Here is a 20,959-nt window from a genome sequence, read left to right on the forward strand (position 1 = left end):
GCAACAGTTCAATAATTTATTGCATCAGTTAAAATTTTCATCCAATAACAACAGTGGGGAAACAACATTGTTGAATATTTTCATATACTTGTACTAAATATTCACTTGTAATAACATGGTAACTTACAGTGACATACAAAAGTATTCATAAGTACATATATAACATATTCACATGTGTTATTTAGATGCTGCAACATTTGTTCCTTATGTTATTACTATCTTCAAAAAATGACATTGAACCTATCCAGTTTTTCATAAGATACTTCTTTTAATATATAATCTGATATGCTATATTAACGTTAATTAATAGATCAATCCTATTTTAAACTAGATTTTTTACTAGTTGTATATTCAGTTAACTTTGAGAGATAGAAAATTTTACTCTCTGGAAGATTTAACTGTTTTCAATACCAAAGAAAAGGGAAATAAATGAAGATGAGATAAACATGAGAAAAAACAACAATAATAATAAAATGAGCCGCGTCACGACAAAACCAACATAATGAGTTTGCGACCAGCCTGCGCATCCGCACAGTCTGATCAGGACCCATGCTGTTTGCTGTCAGTTTCTCTACTTGTTATAGGGTTTGTAAGCGAACAGCATGGATCCTGATCAGACTGCGCGGATGGGTAGGCTGATCTGGATCCATGCTGGTCGCAAACGCATTATATTGGTTTTGTCATGGCGCGGCTCAAATTAATCATGTAACAGATATAACTGAGGATGCAAAAATATTGAATACCAGAAATGGGTTTTAATTGCATTCTTGTAATAAGAGTTTATACATCATATTTTACTTCATATGAAATTAATTATAAGTATACACAATCACAGAAAGAAATACATTGTGATATTAAAGGTCATGATTAAAAATAATTTATGTAAGGTAAATATAAATGTTATACATGTTTAAATAAAGATCAGTTGCTGAAGGATGTAAAAATAAATTTAAAAGAAAATTGTTTGAATAAATAATTGCTATAATTAAAATTGAATAAATATTCCATAAATAAATACAGATTGCACTGTTGTAAATAAAAATAGAGGTTTCCAAGGCCAGTAAATATTTGAACATGAAAAGTGCAGTTATTTGTGACAAATATATAATTTTAAATGTATACAGGATTCGGACATAAGAGGGTTGTCCCAAATGTTCTCATAAAAGTTCCACTATTAAATAAACACACTATTTTTTAAAACACATATCATTATGTATTTACTGTCCATATATCTAGCTTCACGACAATTTTTTACTGAAAATACCTCATTTTTTGTTTGTTTTTAATTTCAATTTAAAAAAAATGAAATTTAGCCAGCCGTCGACGATCAAAATTTGACGATTTTCGTTGACAAAACGTGTTCTTATTTTCAATGTACAATGAATAAAATACAAGCTCCTAGAATAATTTTGCCACCGACCGTAAGTTATGCGTGTATCTTTAAATCCCATCAAGTGAAACAGTCAAAATGTTAATAAAGCAAATGGAATGATGTCATGGGAGTTATATGAAAAGTGTAAATGAGTTTTGCAGGATTTTTCCAAGCGGGAAGACCAACACAGCGAAAATGTGTTGCATACCGGACAGATTATGAATCAGTAATAGTTCTGCATACAGAAAATTGGCATTCTAGGAATCCGGACGGATTCGTTACGTTTGGTGTCCATGCTTGTCAAATAGCAAGGGAGGAATTCAATGATATTACAGCCTGCTTGTCGGGTAAGAATTTCATGAAATCACGCTGACGTCGATATGACTGTCTTGCGCCGCTACCTATATACGAGCGTACTTCAAAGTTTCAAATATTTTTTATTTGCAAACCTGTATGAATAAAATCTTGCAAGTAAAGTGGTAATATATTGAATTTACAAAGGCATAGATTTGAAAAAGCTATGATGATCTGTTTTTGTTGTATAGAACTATGATACGAACTTTTGGGACAAACCTTGTGAGGTAATGAAGGGAATCTTTATACTAAAAGATATTTGCAATGTTTTTTTTTTCAAATATAATACTGTGTCCGCATATAATTTTTCTTTTCTTTATGCAAGAACGTTAACTGCGAGATAACTTGATATAAAAGTCTCCACACTTTGAATTAATTTTTTATGAAATCAAGTCACAACAGAAACTTGTTCAATATTTTTTGTTGTACGAGAAAACATGACATTATTCGTTTCATCCCCGGTGATTTTTTCCAGTGTTGTTAACGCAAACATAACACGCGATGTTTTAAAGCAATATTTAGAACTTAAGGCGTTAACATCCTATAATTATTGATTACGTTTACCATTTTCTGTATTGACAGATAATGACGGCAAAACGGGGGTCGCAGACCGGAAGTTAACAGTAGCGTTTCTTGCACTATTAGGTTGAGCAGACGATATTTCTGTAACTTGTTCATTTACAACCGTGTCATCACGTGCTGTATGATTTCCGGTTGATATTCTATAAAACTTGTTTGTTCTAGATGGACGAGATAATATATGTTTTCCAGACGAAATACTGATATCTTCTTCTTGAATGGAGTCTTTTGAAGTTTCCCGCCTTTGGGCAGCAGGATTTTTTCTATATTGGAGCAAAATTGGAGGGTTTCCCGTATGTCTAGGTGTTGGTGATCGAAATCCTTCTTTCTGAAAAGGACTTTCTCGTCGACATACGGGTGAACTTAACCTATTATCCATGATTTCTTTCTTAGAGTTACTGGAAGGGTCGGTTTTTGTTCTGTAAACACGTGTTTTCACGGGTCCCTCTGATCTATCACTTTGATCAATACCACCCCGTTCGGTCATTAGTTTTTGAATTGTAGTCACTGGTCTTTGAACTTTACCGGGAAATGTTGAGGCTCGAGGCCGGAATTCCTCTTCATCGATGTCCGTTGTTTCTGAAGCCGATAATTTCCCGTTATGTTTAGAGGTGTTCTCATCTTGTTTTTGCTCAGTCTTCGGCTTTGTAACATTTTGATCAGGCTTTACATCTTGTGTGTTCGGGAGCACATTTGGCGACATAACTTTACGGTTACCAAGCACATACTTGTTCGCAACACGGGGGAGATGTGTCGGTTGTGGCGTATCACTTGTTAGTTCCTTTTTAGCTTTTACGGGAGAATTCGCCCTTTGAATCCTCACGTATCCGTTTGTGCCCTTAGAATGTGAGATATCAGTAAATTGTCCATCTTGTTCTGAAAAAAAATCAAACATTATTAAATTTAAAAAAAAAGTAATAAAAGAAGCTGTCGTTTATAAATGTCCTTGGTATGAAACTATTGTGATTTACTGTTTGGTAAACGTTAAGGAATATGTGATGCGAAATATCACGTACGTTTTGAAAGTGGTTAATTAAAATGACTATCTTTCCGATATATTTTCCGGTTGTAATCATCTTTTTCTTTCATTTCCTTTGAAGGAATTGAGCTGTCAGTTACATCAGAAAGTAACCATTATTTTATTTTTTTCTATCGTAAATAATCTACATGTTAACATTAAAACGTTAAAATTCTTTGACAATACAAATGCAATAATTTAAAAGGCCCAATATACCTCAGAAATGCTATCATTTTTATTTCTCTAAAAGTTTTTATTTTTTGTATCTTGTTACAACTCTCATAGATTACTCATTTTTCATAAACACGAACTTTCTTTGGCTGCTTTTGGTCTGTTGGCAATTACTATGATTATACTGAATGGAAGTCGTAATACTACTTTGTATACATTTTGCTTAACCTTTACGACACATTACTGCATCTTCAACGTTACGTCTTCAGTTGTTTAACATTTAACATACACTTAATCCATACTTAAATTATTATTGAAATTTCTTAAGAATTATTGAAAAGATACGGCTTTCTGAGGCATAATTTTGTAACTAAATAAATGAGAAAAAGTAAAGAGATAAAACAAAAACAATTATTAAGTTAGATAGAAAGCACAACTATAACGTGATCGGAATCATACGAGCACTGTCAGGTACACGTGACATTTAATATATCATAGTTATTAGTTCAATGATGAGCTACGTGACTATAGCACATGTTTAACACATCTGAAACATTTAAACGAGTTTATAGATACAGAGATTTTATTCTACGACTAGAAAGAGACATGTTTTATCTTGGGCCACAGAACAAAATCAGTGAAATATCTATTCTGGAGATCTAAGACAGTTTGACTTTATGAGTGACTTTATACAAATATGTTAAAATCTTGAAAAAAAATATGTTGTTTATTTGTACTTTTGTTATGGGGTAAACTGCGACACCATCTAACCAGTATTGGTGACCTGTATGTCCTATTTGTTAAAGTTATTTATATTAAACTGCTACCGCTTTGAACGAATCGCGCTGAAGGATTTGTGAGGGAGCTATCTAGCTGTCAGATTTAGAGGGACCTAGATCAAGGTCTGTCAGTAAAACAAAAGAGTCATTATTATCAATTTAATATTCATTTTGACAACATAATCTGAGATCAAGAGGAATGCATTTATCATAAAGTACAAAGGCAATTCTTATATTGTGCACACTGTCTAAGAAGAGACAAAATATTATCATGAATAGCAGAGATACATGCATTTTATTATTGATTCAATCTAGCGGTGTCCATTTATATCCATTTTGTATATTATTATTTGAGTCACAAAATTATTGCATTTTATTTCAACCACAGAAACATTTTTCTAACACTCAAACAACAACATCAAATAACTTCTACATCATGCAAAGTAACTAGCCTTGACTAAGATCATGGCATGCAAGTGGTCATCGAAAATATAAAAGTGTTTTAATGTACAAAAGAAATAACTGATTTTCAACAGAAAATATAAAGACAAGTCATAGATCTAAAAGGGAAAGGTATTTTTTATTTCGAGTTGTAAAAATCTGTAAATCATGAGTTTCGAACACCAACAACCCGCGCTATGACGACACACATCGTTACTTGTCGTATCAAAATGCTAACTGAGCGTAATAACCTTTGTCATCAGTATTGAGTATAATTTAAGATTTGAATGTTTATTTACATAAAGAGATATATTCTAAGAGGTCTATTCTAGGGGAACTATACAGAGGGAATATGCATTGTTTCTACATTAGGGACATCTACTGGTATATTCTAAATAAGGAAAAAACATTTTTTTTTTACTTTTAACAAGAATTTTTCTTCTCTTCCTCCACGATTTCAAATAACCTGAACAGCAAAACAATTTTTGAATACATTGATAGAAAATAAAGAATCATTTATGACATGAAATTGCCAATTGCCGTACATTGTATAAAATTCCTTACATTGACGATTATTTTTCATTAAAAAAAAAAACAATAACAACAAAAACACACACACGACAACCCAAACTTGATAATGTTATTAATTTACACTGTGATGTTTTTTCAGCACAAGTTATATATAATGGTATAATTACTGACTTGCAATAAATACCGAAGAAACTTTGTTTAAGGTCTGTAATGCTCCTGATTTTTTACAATTTTTGTTGTGTTAATAGATTTTACATTGAAGTTGTTTTTCTCGGTGTGTTGGCAATAGTAAACATCTCTGCATGTTAACATGTCGTAAAACATTTCAACAGAATTATAAACTACATAGACTGAGTTCAGACGATTTTACCGCCGTTCTGTGATACAACACTCTCAACTAGAAATGCTCTGATGTTTTTTATAGCCTTTTATGTAAATGTTACCTGATTTTTCATCATCAGCATCTTTTGAATTATCGTCATTATTATCATTAACATCGACAGCGTTGCCGTTAGTTTCTCGTGCTCGTTGTTGTATGTGTACAGAATTCTTCACAGAATTGGAAGTGTGATTTGCCAAGTGACGCGAAATCTGCTGGGTCGTGTACGACTTTTGATTTCCTCTTACCTAATAAAACATAAAAATGAATGTTTTTAAGCATAAGAAACTTTTTTATCTATGGAAGTCGGCAAAACAAATCCGATATGTCATTATCATACTGTTCAAAAAGACCATCATTTTTAATTTTATATGTGAAAAGTCTATAAGATATAGGTATTAATGCTGAAAAAATTACGTACAGGATCACTTAATAACTGTGTTCTATGTAATATTCGATGATCCGCTGGTATTTTGCCGGAAGCCCTCAGGTTTCCTAGATGCTTTGTTAACTTCCGGTTTATTAGGTAATACATAGCAGTGGCGCTACTCGGCACATTTCCGGTCACATATCGTATAATCTCACCCATCCGAAAACCCTGATTTTCACTCATATGTTTCAAAATACTGTTGTCCAGGGAATCGGTCCTCATTTTATTTGGACATGTTGCTCTTGGTAATGGTATACTGGGACCTATCAAATAGAAAACAAACCTTGATGGGGAGAAGGAAAAACAATGTACGTATCGTCATGTTATTCTGCTTGTTTCTAGAGATGGTAATCAGATTTTTCACTGATCATTCTTTACCAAATATTCATGAGAAACACAATGCGAACTGTTTTTATCAAAATGGCTATAAATATCTATTCTTGGCGACTTTCATTTAACGAGGAGCACATTTCATCTATTATTTATAGGTCTGTAAGAAAATGCAAAAAGGATTTCGCCCTGTTAAAAGCTCTACTTGGTCGTTTCATGAGATAATAATGAATATTAGATTAATTCAATCAGCTCTACCACTGTTTTCCTAACCTTGGATTTTATTGAAAGGGGCAATCACACGAAATGTAATTTCTACTAGTAACTTAAAAGAATATCACTTTTAATACTAAAAAAACTGTTTATGGCAATGCTTGATACTAAAAGTTTGAATTTTCTCTGAAATACTGTCTTTTCCACAGATATTATTTAAAAAAGAAATTACAATTGCTACTTTCGTGCAATTGAATTTATGTATTCGCCTAAAAGTTAAATGCATTTTACCTTCAGCGACCCAGGGATGTTTCAAAATTTCATCCATGGTTATTCTTCTGTCTGGATCGGGATTTAGTAATTTCTTGATAATGTCTCGACAGTCTATAACAGTAAAACATTTCGTTTTTCTCAAAATCATTCTATTATATATATATATATGACTTACTAGTTAATTTATGAAGAGGTAATGGGTTGTTAGGTGCTGCTGTACGGATACAGGACACATCAATTATGTGTCGGACTATATCAAGTAAACTGACCATAGTCAGAACTCCCAATTGGTTTCTCTCATCAGATACAAATTGGGTCGATCATAATTTTCAATTATGTCTATCGTGAACATTTTGTCCGTGAACATTGCCCAATAACCGAAATGGATTATAAATACTTAGTCGATTATTCTGTCTTTGAACTCTGCGAGTAATTAACCTAATTAATTTTGCAATTATTGGATACTAATATGAACTAAAAGCTTACCTTTTGACACACCATCTGGAAGCGGGTTCATTTGGCCAGATATCATTTTGTTGTGTAAAGCTTTAATGTTAAAAGGCTCTACAGTAAACGGCAGATTCCCCGTCAACATGGCGTACATGTTTACACCACTGAAGTTGAATATATTCATTTAAATTTAGCAAATGTTTACAGGCATTTGAATGCCACGAGTTAATATTTCATTCGAGAAAATCGCTCCCAACATATATAAATTTACCAAATGCTTGTTTATTATTGAATACTTTTGTACAACAGTTACTATAAAAGGTATTTTTCCATTCAAGTAGACACATAAATTGTTTAATGTTTCTGTAACAAAAGGAACGAGAATCAAATATTCATTGGCATCCTTTATTTGAATGCCTTTGTTAGCGGTTTCACGTAAATAATTTTTATTTATTTATGAAAAGCTAGAAAAGCTTTTTATACTCAAGCAAAAGAACAATATTTAGCACATTAAGTGCAAAGCTTTAGTATTTGAAAACATCTGAATTAATGGTGAATATTGTTTATTACAAAATATTGAACATTAGGAATAAAATGATTGGAAATTGATAAAGTGATAGTTGCATGTACGAACAAGAAACAATAATGATCAATACTGGTATGAAATGGCAAATCATATTTTTAATTAATTAAAGGTTGATAGCAAGAATGAAGGTGTTTGATATACAGTAGTTAATTACAGTGATTGAAAACTTATTAGTTTGATAGAAAAAATTATATTAACATGACATTTTGTAAAATTATAACAATTTATATCAAGCCATGTCATAAGATTAATTAATAAACAAATATAATAGATTACATCAAGTTAGACTATACTTACATGCTCCATATGTCAACTTGAGGTCCGTACTTTTTACGACCAAGGAGTTCCGGTGCCGCATACGCAGGGCTCCCACATTGTGTGACACAGTACTCCTGAACTCTAGGCCCGTCTTTAGTCTCCACTACCTTTACACTATTACTTAGTCCAAAATCTATAATATGTTATATAATTTGTGAATGACCGACACATTTTTGATGATTCTGAACTATATAATTTGTATGACAGATGGAAATATAGTATATATAAGATTACGGCATTTCTGATTCAGTGTTATAACAAGCATTTTTGGTTTATATGAAAATTGTAATAGTGACTGATATCAAACCACCGTCATAGTTGTGCAATGATTGATCGGTTTGGTAACACTATCAAGGTAATATGCCAGCCTTCCCGCTGTACTGGTGGAGGAAGATCTCGAGTCTCCCTCAGACAAGAGAAGATAAGGTAAGTAAAACCATGGACCGCGCGTAAGCTAGCTGGATAGCTTCTTCACATGAAAGAATTATTTATCCCTGACGGGATTCGAACCCACAGCAGTGAGGTACAAGTGATTTTAAAGTTGGCGAATTTAACCATTAAATGTAATATGTATAGACATTTATGTTTCATTATGTATAATTTAGTATGGCAATTGTACATAAGCTTTGCTACCCAAATATAGAGGATCTATCTGTTTATTTGTGTTGCAGGTAGTCTTTACGAACATCTATTATTTTTGGAGATGAAAATTTGAGCATTTATACTCACCAATTATTTTCATATCTTTAAACTCATCCAAAAGTAAATTCTCTATTTTTAAATCTCTGAAGAAAACAATGACACAAGTTATATTGATCATTTTTGGAGTCAAAAGCAAACCACTCCCAACAAAAGTTAAACAAGAGGGCCATGATGGCCCTGAAGTCCCTCACCTGTATATAGGCCCTCCGGAGCGAGGCCAGTTTAAACCCAGGGCTTTTATTTGAACCAATTTGGTAGACACCCATTAGCAGGTCTGGCTGGTCAAGTTTTTTTCTTTACACATATAGTTAGAGACAATGACACACTTGGGGCAGGGCCAGTTTTGACCCCAGGGCTTTTATTTGAACAATCTTTGTAAACACTTACTAGGAAATGTTTCATGCTTTATATCTTAACTCTAGCTATTCGGGTTTTTCAAAGAAGATTTTTAAGTTTTTGCTATACACATATAAGGAAAATCAATGTCCCCTGGGCGGGGCCAATTTTGACCCCAGGGCTTTTATTTGAACAAACTTTGCAGACACTCACTAGAAGATGCTTCGTGCTTAATATCTAAACTCTAGCTATTTGAGTTTTTTCAAAGAAGATTTTTTTAAGTTTTTGTCATACACATATAGGGAAAATGAATGACCCCCGGGGCGAGGTCACTTTTAACCCAAGGGCTTTTTTGTTTTTTTAAACTTGGTAGACACTCACTAGAAGATGTTTCATGCTTAGTATCTAAACTCTAGCTATTTGGTTTTTTTCAAAGAAGATTTTTTAATTTTTTCTATACACATAAAAGGAAAATCAAAGAACCCGGGGCGAGGCCAATTTTGTCCCCAGGGCTTTTATTTGAACAAACTTGGTAGACATCCATTAGAACATGTTTCATGCTAAATATCTTAGCTCTAGCTCTTTTGGTTCTTTAAAAGAAGATTTTTTAAGTTTTTACTATATGCATATAGGGAAAATCAATGACCCCCTGGGGCGGGGCCAATTTTGACCCCAGGGCTTTTATTTGAACAAACTTGGTAGACACCCATTAGAAGATGTTTTATGCTAAATATCTTAGCCCTAGCTCTTTGGGTTCTTTAAAAGAAGATTTTTAAGTTTTTACTATATGCATATAGGGAAAATCAATGACCCCCTGGGGCGGGGCCAATTTTGACCCCAGGGCTTTTATTTGAACAAACTTGGTAGACACTCACTAGAAGATGTTTCATGCCAAATATCTAGCTCTTTGGGTTTTTAGAAGAAGATATTTAAAGTTTTTTCTTTTGGTTGCCATGGCAACCAGAGTTCTGCATGGAATCAAATTCTTTGAACAATTTTTAAAGGTGACCACCAAAGGAACATTCCTGTGAAGTTTGGATGAAATTGGCTTAGTGGTTTATGAGGAGATGTCATTTAACGGACGAAAAGCAATCACAAAAAATAAATAGATAAATAGATCAATTCTTCAATTTTTAAGAAACAAGAAATGTATCCATAGGACACAGGTGCCCCCACACTCCACCGATTTGTCAATCTTATGTCTCTAGATCAAATTTTTTTTTGGCTACATGGACCCAAGTTGAAAACTAAAAATCTTTTATCAAGAAAACCCCAAGGTGCATAAGTACACATGCTGACCAACATTCTTGTAAACTTTCACTAAGTCAAGGGCAATAACTCTAAAAATACTAAAAATATCCACACGAAAATACCCAGGTGCACAACTACACATGCTGAGCAACATTCTTGTAAGGTTTCATGACTCTAGGTTAAATACTTTTTTAGTAACGTGCCACACAAGTTGAAAATTGGAAAATTTTACTTATTCAAGGGCAATAGCTCTAAAAATACTAAATATATCCACACGAAAATACCCAGGTGCACAACTTCACATTCTGAGCAACATTCTTGTAAGGTTTCATGACTCTAGGTCAAATACTTTTTAGTTACATGCGACACAAGTTGAAAATTGGAAATTTTTACAAAGTCAAAGGCAATTACTTTAAAAATACTAAAACTATCCATACGAAAATACTCAGGTGCACAACTACACATGCTGAGCAACATTCTTGTAAGGTTTCATGACTAGGTCAAATACTTTTTAGTTATGTGCGACACAAGTTGAAAATTGGAAATTTTTAATAATTCAAGGGCAATAACTCTAAAAATACTAAATATATCCACACGAAAATACCCAGGTGCACAACTACACATGCTGAGCAACAGTAAGGTTTCATGACTCTAGGTCAATTACTTTTTGAGCTACGTGCGACACAAAAAGGGAACGAACGGACGGATGGACGGAAGGACGGACGGATGGACGTACGGACAAGGGTAAATCTAAATGCCCCTCCCCTATAGTGGGGGCACAATAAGTTTTTAGAAAAACTGATTAAAACCTATAACACAAGCATAATATGAACGCAATACTTGTTGTCAAATATGCAATTAATCAAGGAGCAACTTTATATACAGATATAAACTCTTTTCTGAATAAGTAATACGTCGAGTCAGAGATTATATTTTGCTAAGTATTTGTAAGACATATAGACTTTCAGTGTGAACCAACCTATGTAATATTCCCAATCTATGCAAATAGTCCACAGCAGAAACTATTTGGCGGATGTATTTCTTTACTTCATTTTCCGGCAGTTTTCTCTTCTGTGAAATATAGTCCATCAAATCACCGCCCCGACATAGTTCAGTAACTAAATAATAACTATTTTGTGTCTCCATAATCTCTAGCAAGTGTAGAATATTTGAATGACGTATCATCTGCAATATTTTTCCTTCTCTTCGTAAATTTTTACGAACATATGAATCTTCCCGACTTTTCTTCTTGTCTATAATTTTGACTGCAACCTGAAAAACACAAGTAGTGTTTAGATGACAAAGTAATTTAGTGCATGCTTATGGATCGAGAGATTACATGGAGAATCGCTACATAATTAAAAGATGCATGCTTTGAGAAGTGATTAGTTTAAAGACGTGAGAAGAATTGCTATACGTATGTAATCATTTTGCCAAGCTACCAGACGACATTATTCATTAAAGCTAAAGTTATTAAAGCGGATAATATGATGTTCTCTAATAGGAAAGATGTAACTTATTGCCAAGTTTGTCTGTAGATTGATGTATGTTTCACAGACATTTTAATTTTCCAGAACATTGATTAAAAATCATTGATACTGCTGACCATGATATAAATTAAACTAGGTAACTAGTTAACGTAAAAGTCGCACGTGCTGAATGAAACAACGCGAGATTTAACATGGTACTTATGACCGGGTCTGATTTAATAAGGCGTATATTTGTGTTCATTATGCTAAATACAGGATCTAAATATGGTGTATAATTGATGGTATCGGGGCATCTGTATACTCAATTTACATTCTGATCTGACAGGAAAATTAAGGGTAAATCCTCATTGAGTGCGAAATTAGAGACTTAATTTACAAATCAATTGATAATTAGTTTACTATAGGCTGAATTAGGACCCTTTTGATAAGGAGCCTATTTTAATTCGACCTATTTCACCCCTGATTACGATCTTGAATTAATGGTTCATTTTTGTAACTGAATAAAATATATATTCTTTTCTAAGTCTGTAATGTTCTTAAAAGGAAGATGTTACGTGTTGTGTTGATACATAATTGAAAATAACTTTCAATAGTTTTATATACAAAAGTCATAGGAACTATTGTGACGGAGAATTTCAGGACATTAAATGGATCTTGCTGAGCCGTGTATGTCCGAGAACTCTCCATAACACATTTGAGCAATTTAATCCAAAATACATTCATTTTATCTAGGATTCTTGGAATACTATGTTGGATTCTTGAACACAGAAATAATGACATAGAAAAATTACATTTTTAAGGAATACATATCTTTTTTCTTCGAGTTGAAAATGAAAGCTTTATTTTTTAAAACAATATATTTTGCTGTCTCATTGTAATTATGACATGTAGACAATGCTTATCACTTTTGTGTCCGTTGTACATGACATTTTTTCAATCAAACTTGGCTCAAATGTTCAACTCATTAAGACGATGCCATTCAGGTCAATTTAACACCACTGGATGTCTTAATATACAAATTTATGACCAAGATGATAGGTATGAATACACTGCTCCAGTTACAAGTCAAGATAATTATTTAAGTTTCCTGTCTAGGGATTCTTGAATCACTTTTCTCAGTACATAGGGGCAAATTGTGAAAAATGTAATCAAGAATTATTGAATTTGAACATTATTGTGACTCGTAATAAATATATACCAATCACATTAAAACTTTCATTTGTTTCAAAGATATTCAAGTAAAACAATTTCAAAATACAAAAAGTACAAACGGGTGTGACGTTGTAAAAAAAGCAATGAAGAGTTATAACCCTAATATTTCAAGTTTCAAATTGACATCTGTACTAGTTGTATAAAATTATCAGGACGGGACATAGTGACTACTATTAAGCTCCCTCTTAACTAAGTTTGGTGGGTTTATAATGAGAAATTATCATAAATATTAAATGCCATACTTTGGAAATGTTATTATTTTTTATGACAAAATTTTACTTCCTGTTTCTTACACGCATTGTTTTATACATACTACCCTTGATCCCCATTAATCAACTTTATGTATTTCAATAACATAAGTTTAAAGTTTACTTCTTTACTTTTCTTTTAAAAAGATTTTGTTCTTCCTTGACCACGTGGTCTTATCACTGTTTGTGTGATTTACAATTTAAAACCATTTTCAACGACTCTTCAATCTTTATTATAAATTCATTATACCTATTTAAAGGTACCCGATCAGTCGCGTCCGTGGTACTTGAATCACATTAGCCATATTTGAGATGCAATGACCTTTCTATTTACAGAAAGTTGGAGTGTCATAAAATGCAAATAAAATGTTTGTTAGGTTATTAAATCGTCTTTGTTCAGAAAATGTCAACAGTGTTCTTTAGAATTGTAAGCAAAGTATTTACTTTTTGATAGATCAAACACACTTCAAGTATAATATAACAAAACTATCAGGAAATTAATAAAATGCCGTTTACGCCACGTAAAATGTAGTTGTCAGTTCATTCTTATTTTTACTGTCATATAAAATATATCCAAATATTTATGTCCAGTTTTAGTTGAAAATATACAACATTTATAGCACGTATTGTAGCAAGCTATTGATTTGTTTGAGACTATACAACAAAGTATAAATATTATCTTGCCCGAGTTGTACAATTAAGGAAATGTTTTTGTTTCATAATTAATGTTTTGTTTCATAATTAATGCGTCCATTTCAAGCCTATAGGGATATCGATCTCATAAACATACACTGAAATCTACAAAGCTTTGCTGTGAAAAAAAAGTACGTGTCAATTTTGTAGTTTTAATTTTCAACAAAAAGCCTACGTTTTATTCATATATAAATTTTGAACCGTATCGTGATGCTATTGAAATAGAAGTTGTACTAATCTGTTCAGCTTTAGAATGTATAGATTAAAATGAATGTAGGTGCAGTAATCCAAAATCAGTCCGTGACAAATTAAAAATATAATTCGATAGAACGAGTTACTAAATTTGTCAAAGACATCACAAACTAAACAGATCTACCATGATAGTGGCTGAGATATTAAATAAATCGGCGTCTAAAAATTAGCTTCATAAATCGTCTAATAAAATTTCTGATTATGTTTTCAACTGCCAAAACAGCTAATAGCAATAAGCCATTCCTTACCCGTTCTCCTGTAGGAATATGGAGAGCCTCTTTGACTTTCGCAAATGACCCTTCTCCAAGCGTATTTCCAAGAAGGTAATTTCCAACCTTTTTAGAATGCGGGAAGTTTCGCAGGACATCTTTTGGTACATCAGTTACTTTTGGCGGCAAGAATGGCGTCGTATCATTCGGAAGCATTGAGATTACGGTCATTTTGTAAAATTGTAATATAGAGTCCAGACTCACTTCCGGCTAAGTCTCCATAGATCCTGGAATAGAGGAATGCTGTATACATATACGAGGCAGATTTAATTCTATATGTTAACTACGACGTAAATTTATAAGTCTCATATTTAAATTAATGAGGAATATTGTATGATAAATCCATTTGAATAGTATACTTATGTGATTATCTTCCTAATGTAAAATGCGTAATGAAAAGCTGAGAAAAAATTAATAGAATTATCTTTTTTTATGAATGATTACTAATACTAATAATTATGAATGTAACGTAACGCGTCTTTCCAGGGACAAAGTACAACTTTTTTATTCTTGGCAGAAACTTGGCACAAAATGTCGAAGTACATTAGAATAGAACAAATTCCTCTACGTAGAAAAACAAATTTAGTAAACATGAATAATAGAGTATCTATGTAATTCGATCATCACATACTTCCGTATATCACAAACAAAACTAACAAGTTTTTGTAAGATAACATATTAATTATTCAGAGTCAACAAGATCGCTTGTCCAGTTACTTGTTTTGAGTCTAAAATAAAACAAAGACAGAAAATTTTAACACTTAAAACTTATTGAATTTGAAAACAATCTATTCTCAAAACCAGTTTATAAAAATATATCTAATGAAAACAAGGTATGTCATCGAAAGTTTTTTTTTCGAAACACGTTAGAATATCTTAAATTATAGTAATTTGTGTGCCGAATTTTAAAGATATACTATGCTTATCTTTGGGCAAAAACTTTTGTTGCAGATTTTTTTTTTTGAAATCTAGGTACGAAATTCTTAGGGAATAAATTTAATTTGAATAAGAGAATGCAAAAACCACGTTTGTGAAGCTCAGAGTAGGTAGCCGCGTCTACTTCCGTTCCTCGCAAAAATACGATGTAAGTTATGTTAAGTAAGTTTGCAATAAATGATACATGATCGGAAATACCAGGTGTTTGTGCTCGCAATAAATCATACACATTGACTAATTCAGACTTGCAATAACTGATACAATAATTTCGTTTACACACCTTGAAGCTGCGTTCCCTATTACTGGAAAAGTTAATTTTGGTCATTTCATAAAAAAACTGCTAGTTTTATAACGACACTTTGTAATAATACTGTCTTTACCTATAGTTTGTAGAGTCAAAAACGTAACATGTCTTCTCTGTGCGTACTCAAACGATGATTATTTTACATTTAAAAAGAGACTGTGTAGCAATTAGCAGTATTTTTAAATAACAAATTTGAGCATAAGATACATTCAAATCTATCTTTCAAGTCTATATCAGTCAATGTCAATCACATATGACATATGATCCAGAAAGTGTTCATGTTCCCAGTGTCGTTTAGGTGGTCTATATAACGCGGTTTGATTGTAAATCAAATACCTATGGTATAATGACAAGAGACATTATAAAGATTGACATTGATACTTTTTTCGCTTAGAGATAATATTATTTATTATAAGCAGTATGAGAACGATTCAATATAGAACTTGAAATTAGTTCATGTACAACATGTACTTATACCTATTTCCCATTCTATATTTAGCTTCAGGTACAAGTTTTGATATTATTATTATAAGCGGAAATATTTTGGTCGTGCAGTTCCAACTAAATATAACCATGAACTATTTAACGTTTATTAATCCGTTATAGAAATTCTGTAATACAATAAATAATTATGTTGATAGTATTAAGAATCATATATACGTAATAACAAATCACGAATAGAACATATGGATGTTATTGGTAAGTGTAAGATATAAATGGTAGACAAAATGTTCTAAATAAATGTCTATACTTAATCATATAGAACTCTATCACTACATATTAAAAAAAACATATATTAAAATTATACATTTCTATTGTTTTTATCAATATTTGAAAAAAAAAACTTATGAGAAATGTTCTCATTTTAGACCAATTCACTTTAAAGGTCACTTACATTCAAATGTTTAAACAGCATGTACTAGTTGTCTCTCTACGGTGAATATATAAATACATACATTAAAAGCAGTCATCTAAAAATAGTTATAATTGTGATAAAAATTGTAAATATTATTAAGAATAAACGCCAAAAAAATGACACGAGAATATTAGAAACTAACTATAGGACCAGAACATTACACAATTTATTCAGGTACACGGTAAGAGCTGACTCAAATTTAAAAAATAAATAACTCATATTTTTTTAAACAGCAAATTTATCATCTGTTAAATCAGCTAAAATAATTGTCATATAACTGACATACATCGACTTTTTTTCTAAAATATATCTGCCATTTTCACTTATCTTTGACATCAAGTTTTGAATAAGTATGTAAAATGCACTCACCTAACATTTTGTTTGCATCAAATGTATGTATAAATCCATTGAAATGTTAAACTATTATAGGGTGATTTAGTTAAACTTCTTTCGACTGGTGTTATCAAAAATCACAGTACATCTGATAAAGTTCGACGGGCAATCAATAACTCACTAATTACCGCAGCTTTCAGATGGTGAAGATATTTATTTCTCTAAAACTTTTATTTTTTATTTAAAAGTTTTAAACTATTTTCAACAGTGCAGAATCATACGTTGCATTTTAACAAAGGCTCTACTAAAATAATTAAGTTTATAATTATGTAAAAATAATGACTTCGATTATAAAACATATAGTAGACTTGTAACATTTATTATAATTTTCAATATGTCTGTTCTGTTGGCTAATTGAAGCATAGAAATGAAAAAATAATTTATTAATATCATTCAAAATTAACAATCATTATTCATTTTCTTAATTCAAGTCAGAAAGTTAATTATCAGCACTTTATGTCCAATGTTTCCCTATATTGTAAGCGTCAGATTATCTGAATTAAGATCTCACTCGCTTCTTAAACACCATCCGTCACTTTATTATCACAGAAAACATTACATACCACTGGTTATAGTGTACGAGAAATAAAACCAATAGTTGATAGGCACGAGCCTTATTGGTTGTTTTGTTAAAAATATATTGAATTTCAAAGATACATATCAGTTTCACTTTTATTTCACCAAATCTAAATAACCATCGACATTTAGTACACAATTATACTTACATAGCGACGCAGAAATTCATTATTCAAATTTGACATAAAAAGATGTAAATCTCCAGGTTTAATTTTGATAAACACAATAGAGGCAGATATTGGTAAAAGTTATTGCACAAAAGTAAAATAAAATGTAGAAAAACGACTTGTTCTTACTTAATATAGTAAATCAAGACGTTGACACTACTATATGAGTCATTTTTGTTTGAGGAAACACGTTTTTGAGAAATAATCATTTTCACCGCGGACAAAATGTGCTTATATTAATATTTACAATGTAGTTAAAATGTAATTTACACGTGTGTTGTTTAAAGTTAATATATTATTATTGTTGTTGTCGCATTTTCTTCAAATATATATTATAAGTTTTAAAGATTTTTGACAGTTTATATGGCTTTATGGTTATATATAAACGGTTGTTTTCATATATAATCCAAGCAGTTAGAAATTCAAAATTACACGGGATGTATACTGAGAGCGATAAACTCCAGTTGAAGAATTGCACTTTTAGTAATACTGACAATCACAATATACACAAAAGTTCTCTTTTAATTCATCAATAACACGCGTATAATATTCCTTCATTGTCACACGTAAAATCAACGTGTTTATATTTGTTATGAATTGTAAGAAACGCGTGACGATAACTTCCGATAGGAAAAAAACTCGTAATATAGGTATTGGAAAATCTGTATACTAAATCTATACATGTGAATAGCGTGGACTCTCTTGTGAGTTAAAGTCCAATTATATACGCACGTTCATTAATTAAACATATGCACGGACACTGGATTCTTTGTTATATGATACGCCTAGAGATTATAGAATGATCCATTACTAGAACAGTTATATGCCTCGTTACTATATCGATCTATTGTTTTAATTCTACGTTTTAGAAATGTACAAATTAAATTTGCATGACTCTTTAGTCTTTACCAGTCAACGCGAAACACAACTAAAACATTCAAATAAACTCTTAATAAAATCTTAATGGTATTGTTATTAACAGAGATATTCACAGTGTATTGTTATGGTTTTATATGAAGTTTAACAGAACAGAATTTATATATATAATATGGCTTGAACATAACAGTTTCTATTCATATTTTCCTTTCTGATATCCTCATTGATTTATTACAAAATATTGCTTTTTTATTCAAAGTATTTGTATTACATGTATTGAAAATATCAACAGATTTACACATACTATAGGATGCATATAGTAATAAGTAACGTTATTGTTTGGCAATATTGGCCTGAGACTGGTTAGTTTTTTTTTTGGTTTAGGTTTTTCGTGTCTTTTTTTTTCTAATTTCATTACTTTAATACTTATGCCATGTTCCGTAATATAGGTAAAGACGTATAATGAGTGATTAGCATGAAACGCACACACAAAAAAACATCGTGATAAAGTTTCACAAAATATGATAAAATTAAAAACAAATGAATTAAAAATTAGATTTGAACATATAACCTTCAATTTGAAACTGAAAGCCTTATCTATATTCTCAATTGGTTCATATCTACATCTATGTAAAGATGTATAGTTATATACCAGTACAATGCACCACTACTTAATTAAATGTCCATGCACAAATATAGAGAACATATTCAAACAATTATTTTGAGTTTCTTTTTATTTTTCAATATGTTATTATTACAAATAAAGTAAAATACAATAAAAATCAACCAACCTTTACTCCAGTGTATTGTAAATCCTACATGCCTTCATACTGGTATAAATATAGGAATTTAGTTTGGCATTGTTGCCTCTTATTGAATTTATCACAGTTTTGTTACGAGTTGTTATATATCAAAGTGGTCACAGTTACCTATACGAACAGGCAATATTCTGTCATCCCGATAAATTAAGTTTTTAATTAAGTCCTATGCATGGATGTAAAATAGTTACATTAGAAATCTTAAAACCTTTTTACGACTGACAATATGTAAGCTATAAATAAAATAAATTCTTTTTCATCTGTTTTCATTAAACTTTATTACTTTTATATCCTAGCAAATTATTACGCCTTCAATGCACGGCCAAGTGTTATCTGGTGAAAACTTTAACATCATACGTTCCTATTATGTAGATAAATATAAACCATGTTGTATTATTAACTGATTTTGCCTTATAAATGTCAATAGACATGCAAACACGAGGATGGCTAAATCAAACAATTTCTGTTTCGTCTATGTTTACATTATGGCACGAACAATTGCTTTGATATTATTTATTTATTCATTTATGGTATTTTACACTCATAAATCTGTCGCCAGAAAATAACACTCCGTGTTTACGTATACGCTTTATCTTAAATTAAAATTTTCTTTCCGAATTTTGTTGTAAATGAAGACAGTTACTTATATATGTTATATAAGAAATGGGTAGATATATATGAAAGAGACACTTATTAAACATATATAGCAAGCGTTAAGACATAAATGAATGTGAAGAAACATAAAATGAGAAAGTCAGTGAATAGTATAATATGTATGAGCATGATTGTGAAAACCAAAAGTATGTGAGGGGTATATGATCAAAACGTTTTAGAAGTTGAAGATAACATATGTGAACATAAGAAACGGTAGAAAAATCATCTGAGCATTGGACATAGGTCAATATTAAGCTATATCATCTGAGCAGTGTAAATAAATAAAACAGGTCTATAAATGTAGGATATCTACCTTATGATAGTATGTTAAATATCTTACTGACCACAGACATTAAAATTTTATAAGGTTTTATGTCAGTTTTAGCGACAGACAATAAACAGTAATAGAATGATTATGTATGACATTTTATTTTGTGTTTGTCTCAATTGCAATATCTGCACAGTAAACCCAATATAACTGAATTCCATTTGTAAGTCGATGCAATTTGACGTATTATATGTACACATTCATAACTTATAGAATATACGTCAGCCTTCCAAAATCGTACATTCTATTCTTTTGTCGAGACAGGGAAAGTACAAAGAAATGAACCAATTAAGTCAAAAAACTATATACCACAG

The 20,959-nt window shown here is 31.3% G+C and overlaps 1 protein-coding gene across 3 annotated transcripts; it reads right to left on the reverse strand.

The window, feature by feature from the left end:
• Positions 1–1,296: 1,296 nt before the first annotated feature.
• LOC132717389 (hormonally up-regulated neu tumor-associated kinase homolog) lies at positions 1,297–20,093 on the reverse strand. 3 transcript variants are annotated; one of them, XM_060700846.1, is made up of 11 exons: positions 19,637–20,093; positions 14,657–14,904; positions 11,493–11,785; positions 8,954–9,009; positions 8,204–8,357; positions 7,357–7,484; positions 6,889–6,981; positions 6,046–6,317; positions 5,689–5,872; positions 5,136–5,180; positions 1,297–3,181 (listed from the first exon to the last, which is right to left on the reverse strand). In XM_060700846.1, exons 2-11 carry the CDS (start codon positions 14,846–14,848, stop codon positions 2,274–2,276), a joined length of 2,325 nt encoding a protein of 774 aa, XP_060556829.1. In that variant the 5' UTR covers positions 14,849–14,904; positions 19,637–20,093; the 3' UTR covers positions 1,297–2,273. The 3 variants fall into 3 exon arrangements, with proteins under 3 accessions (XP_060556829.1, XP_060556830.1, XP_060556831.1); XM_060700847.1 differs by lacking the exon at positions 19,637–20,093 and adding an exon at positions 17,203–17,918; XM_060700848.1 differs by lacking the exon at positions 5,136–5,180 and having other exon boundaries at positions 19,637–20,090.
• Between the last annotated feature and the right edge of the window lie 866 nt (positions 20,094–20,959).

This window comes from Ruditapes philippinarum, unplaced genomic scaffold (assembly GCF_026571515.1).
Source record: "Ruditapes philippinarum isolate M1 unplaced genomic scaffold, ASM2657151v2 ctg1415_1_1_1_1, whole genome shotgun sequence".
NCBI classification, from domain to species: Eukaryota; Metazoa; Mollusca; class Bivalvia; order Venerida; family Veneridae; genus Ruditapes; species Ruditapes philippinarum.

What these genes read in the sequence shown, in the direction of transcription:
- LOC132717389 (XM_060700846.1), bottom strand. Translation starts at nt 14,848, where the DNA reads ATGACCGTAATCTCAATGCTTCCGAATGATACGACGCCATTCTTGCCG. An exon ending in AGATTGGGAATATTACATAG is followed by an intron (nt 9,010 to 11,492) that starts GTTGGTTCACAC and finishes TGTTTTCTTCAG; the next exon opens with AGATTTAAAAATAGAGAATT. An exon ending in ACATCCCTGGGTCGCTGAAG is followed by an intron (nt 6,318 to 6,888) that starts GTAAAATGCATT and finishes TCTATTTGATAG; the next exon opens with GTCCCAGTATACCATTACCA.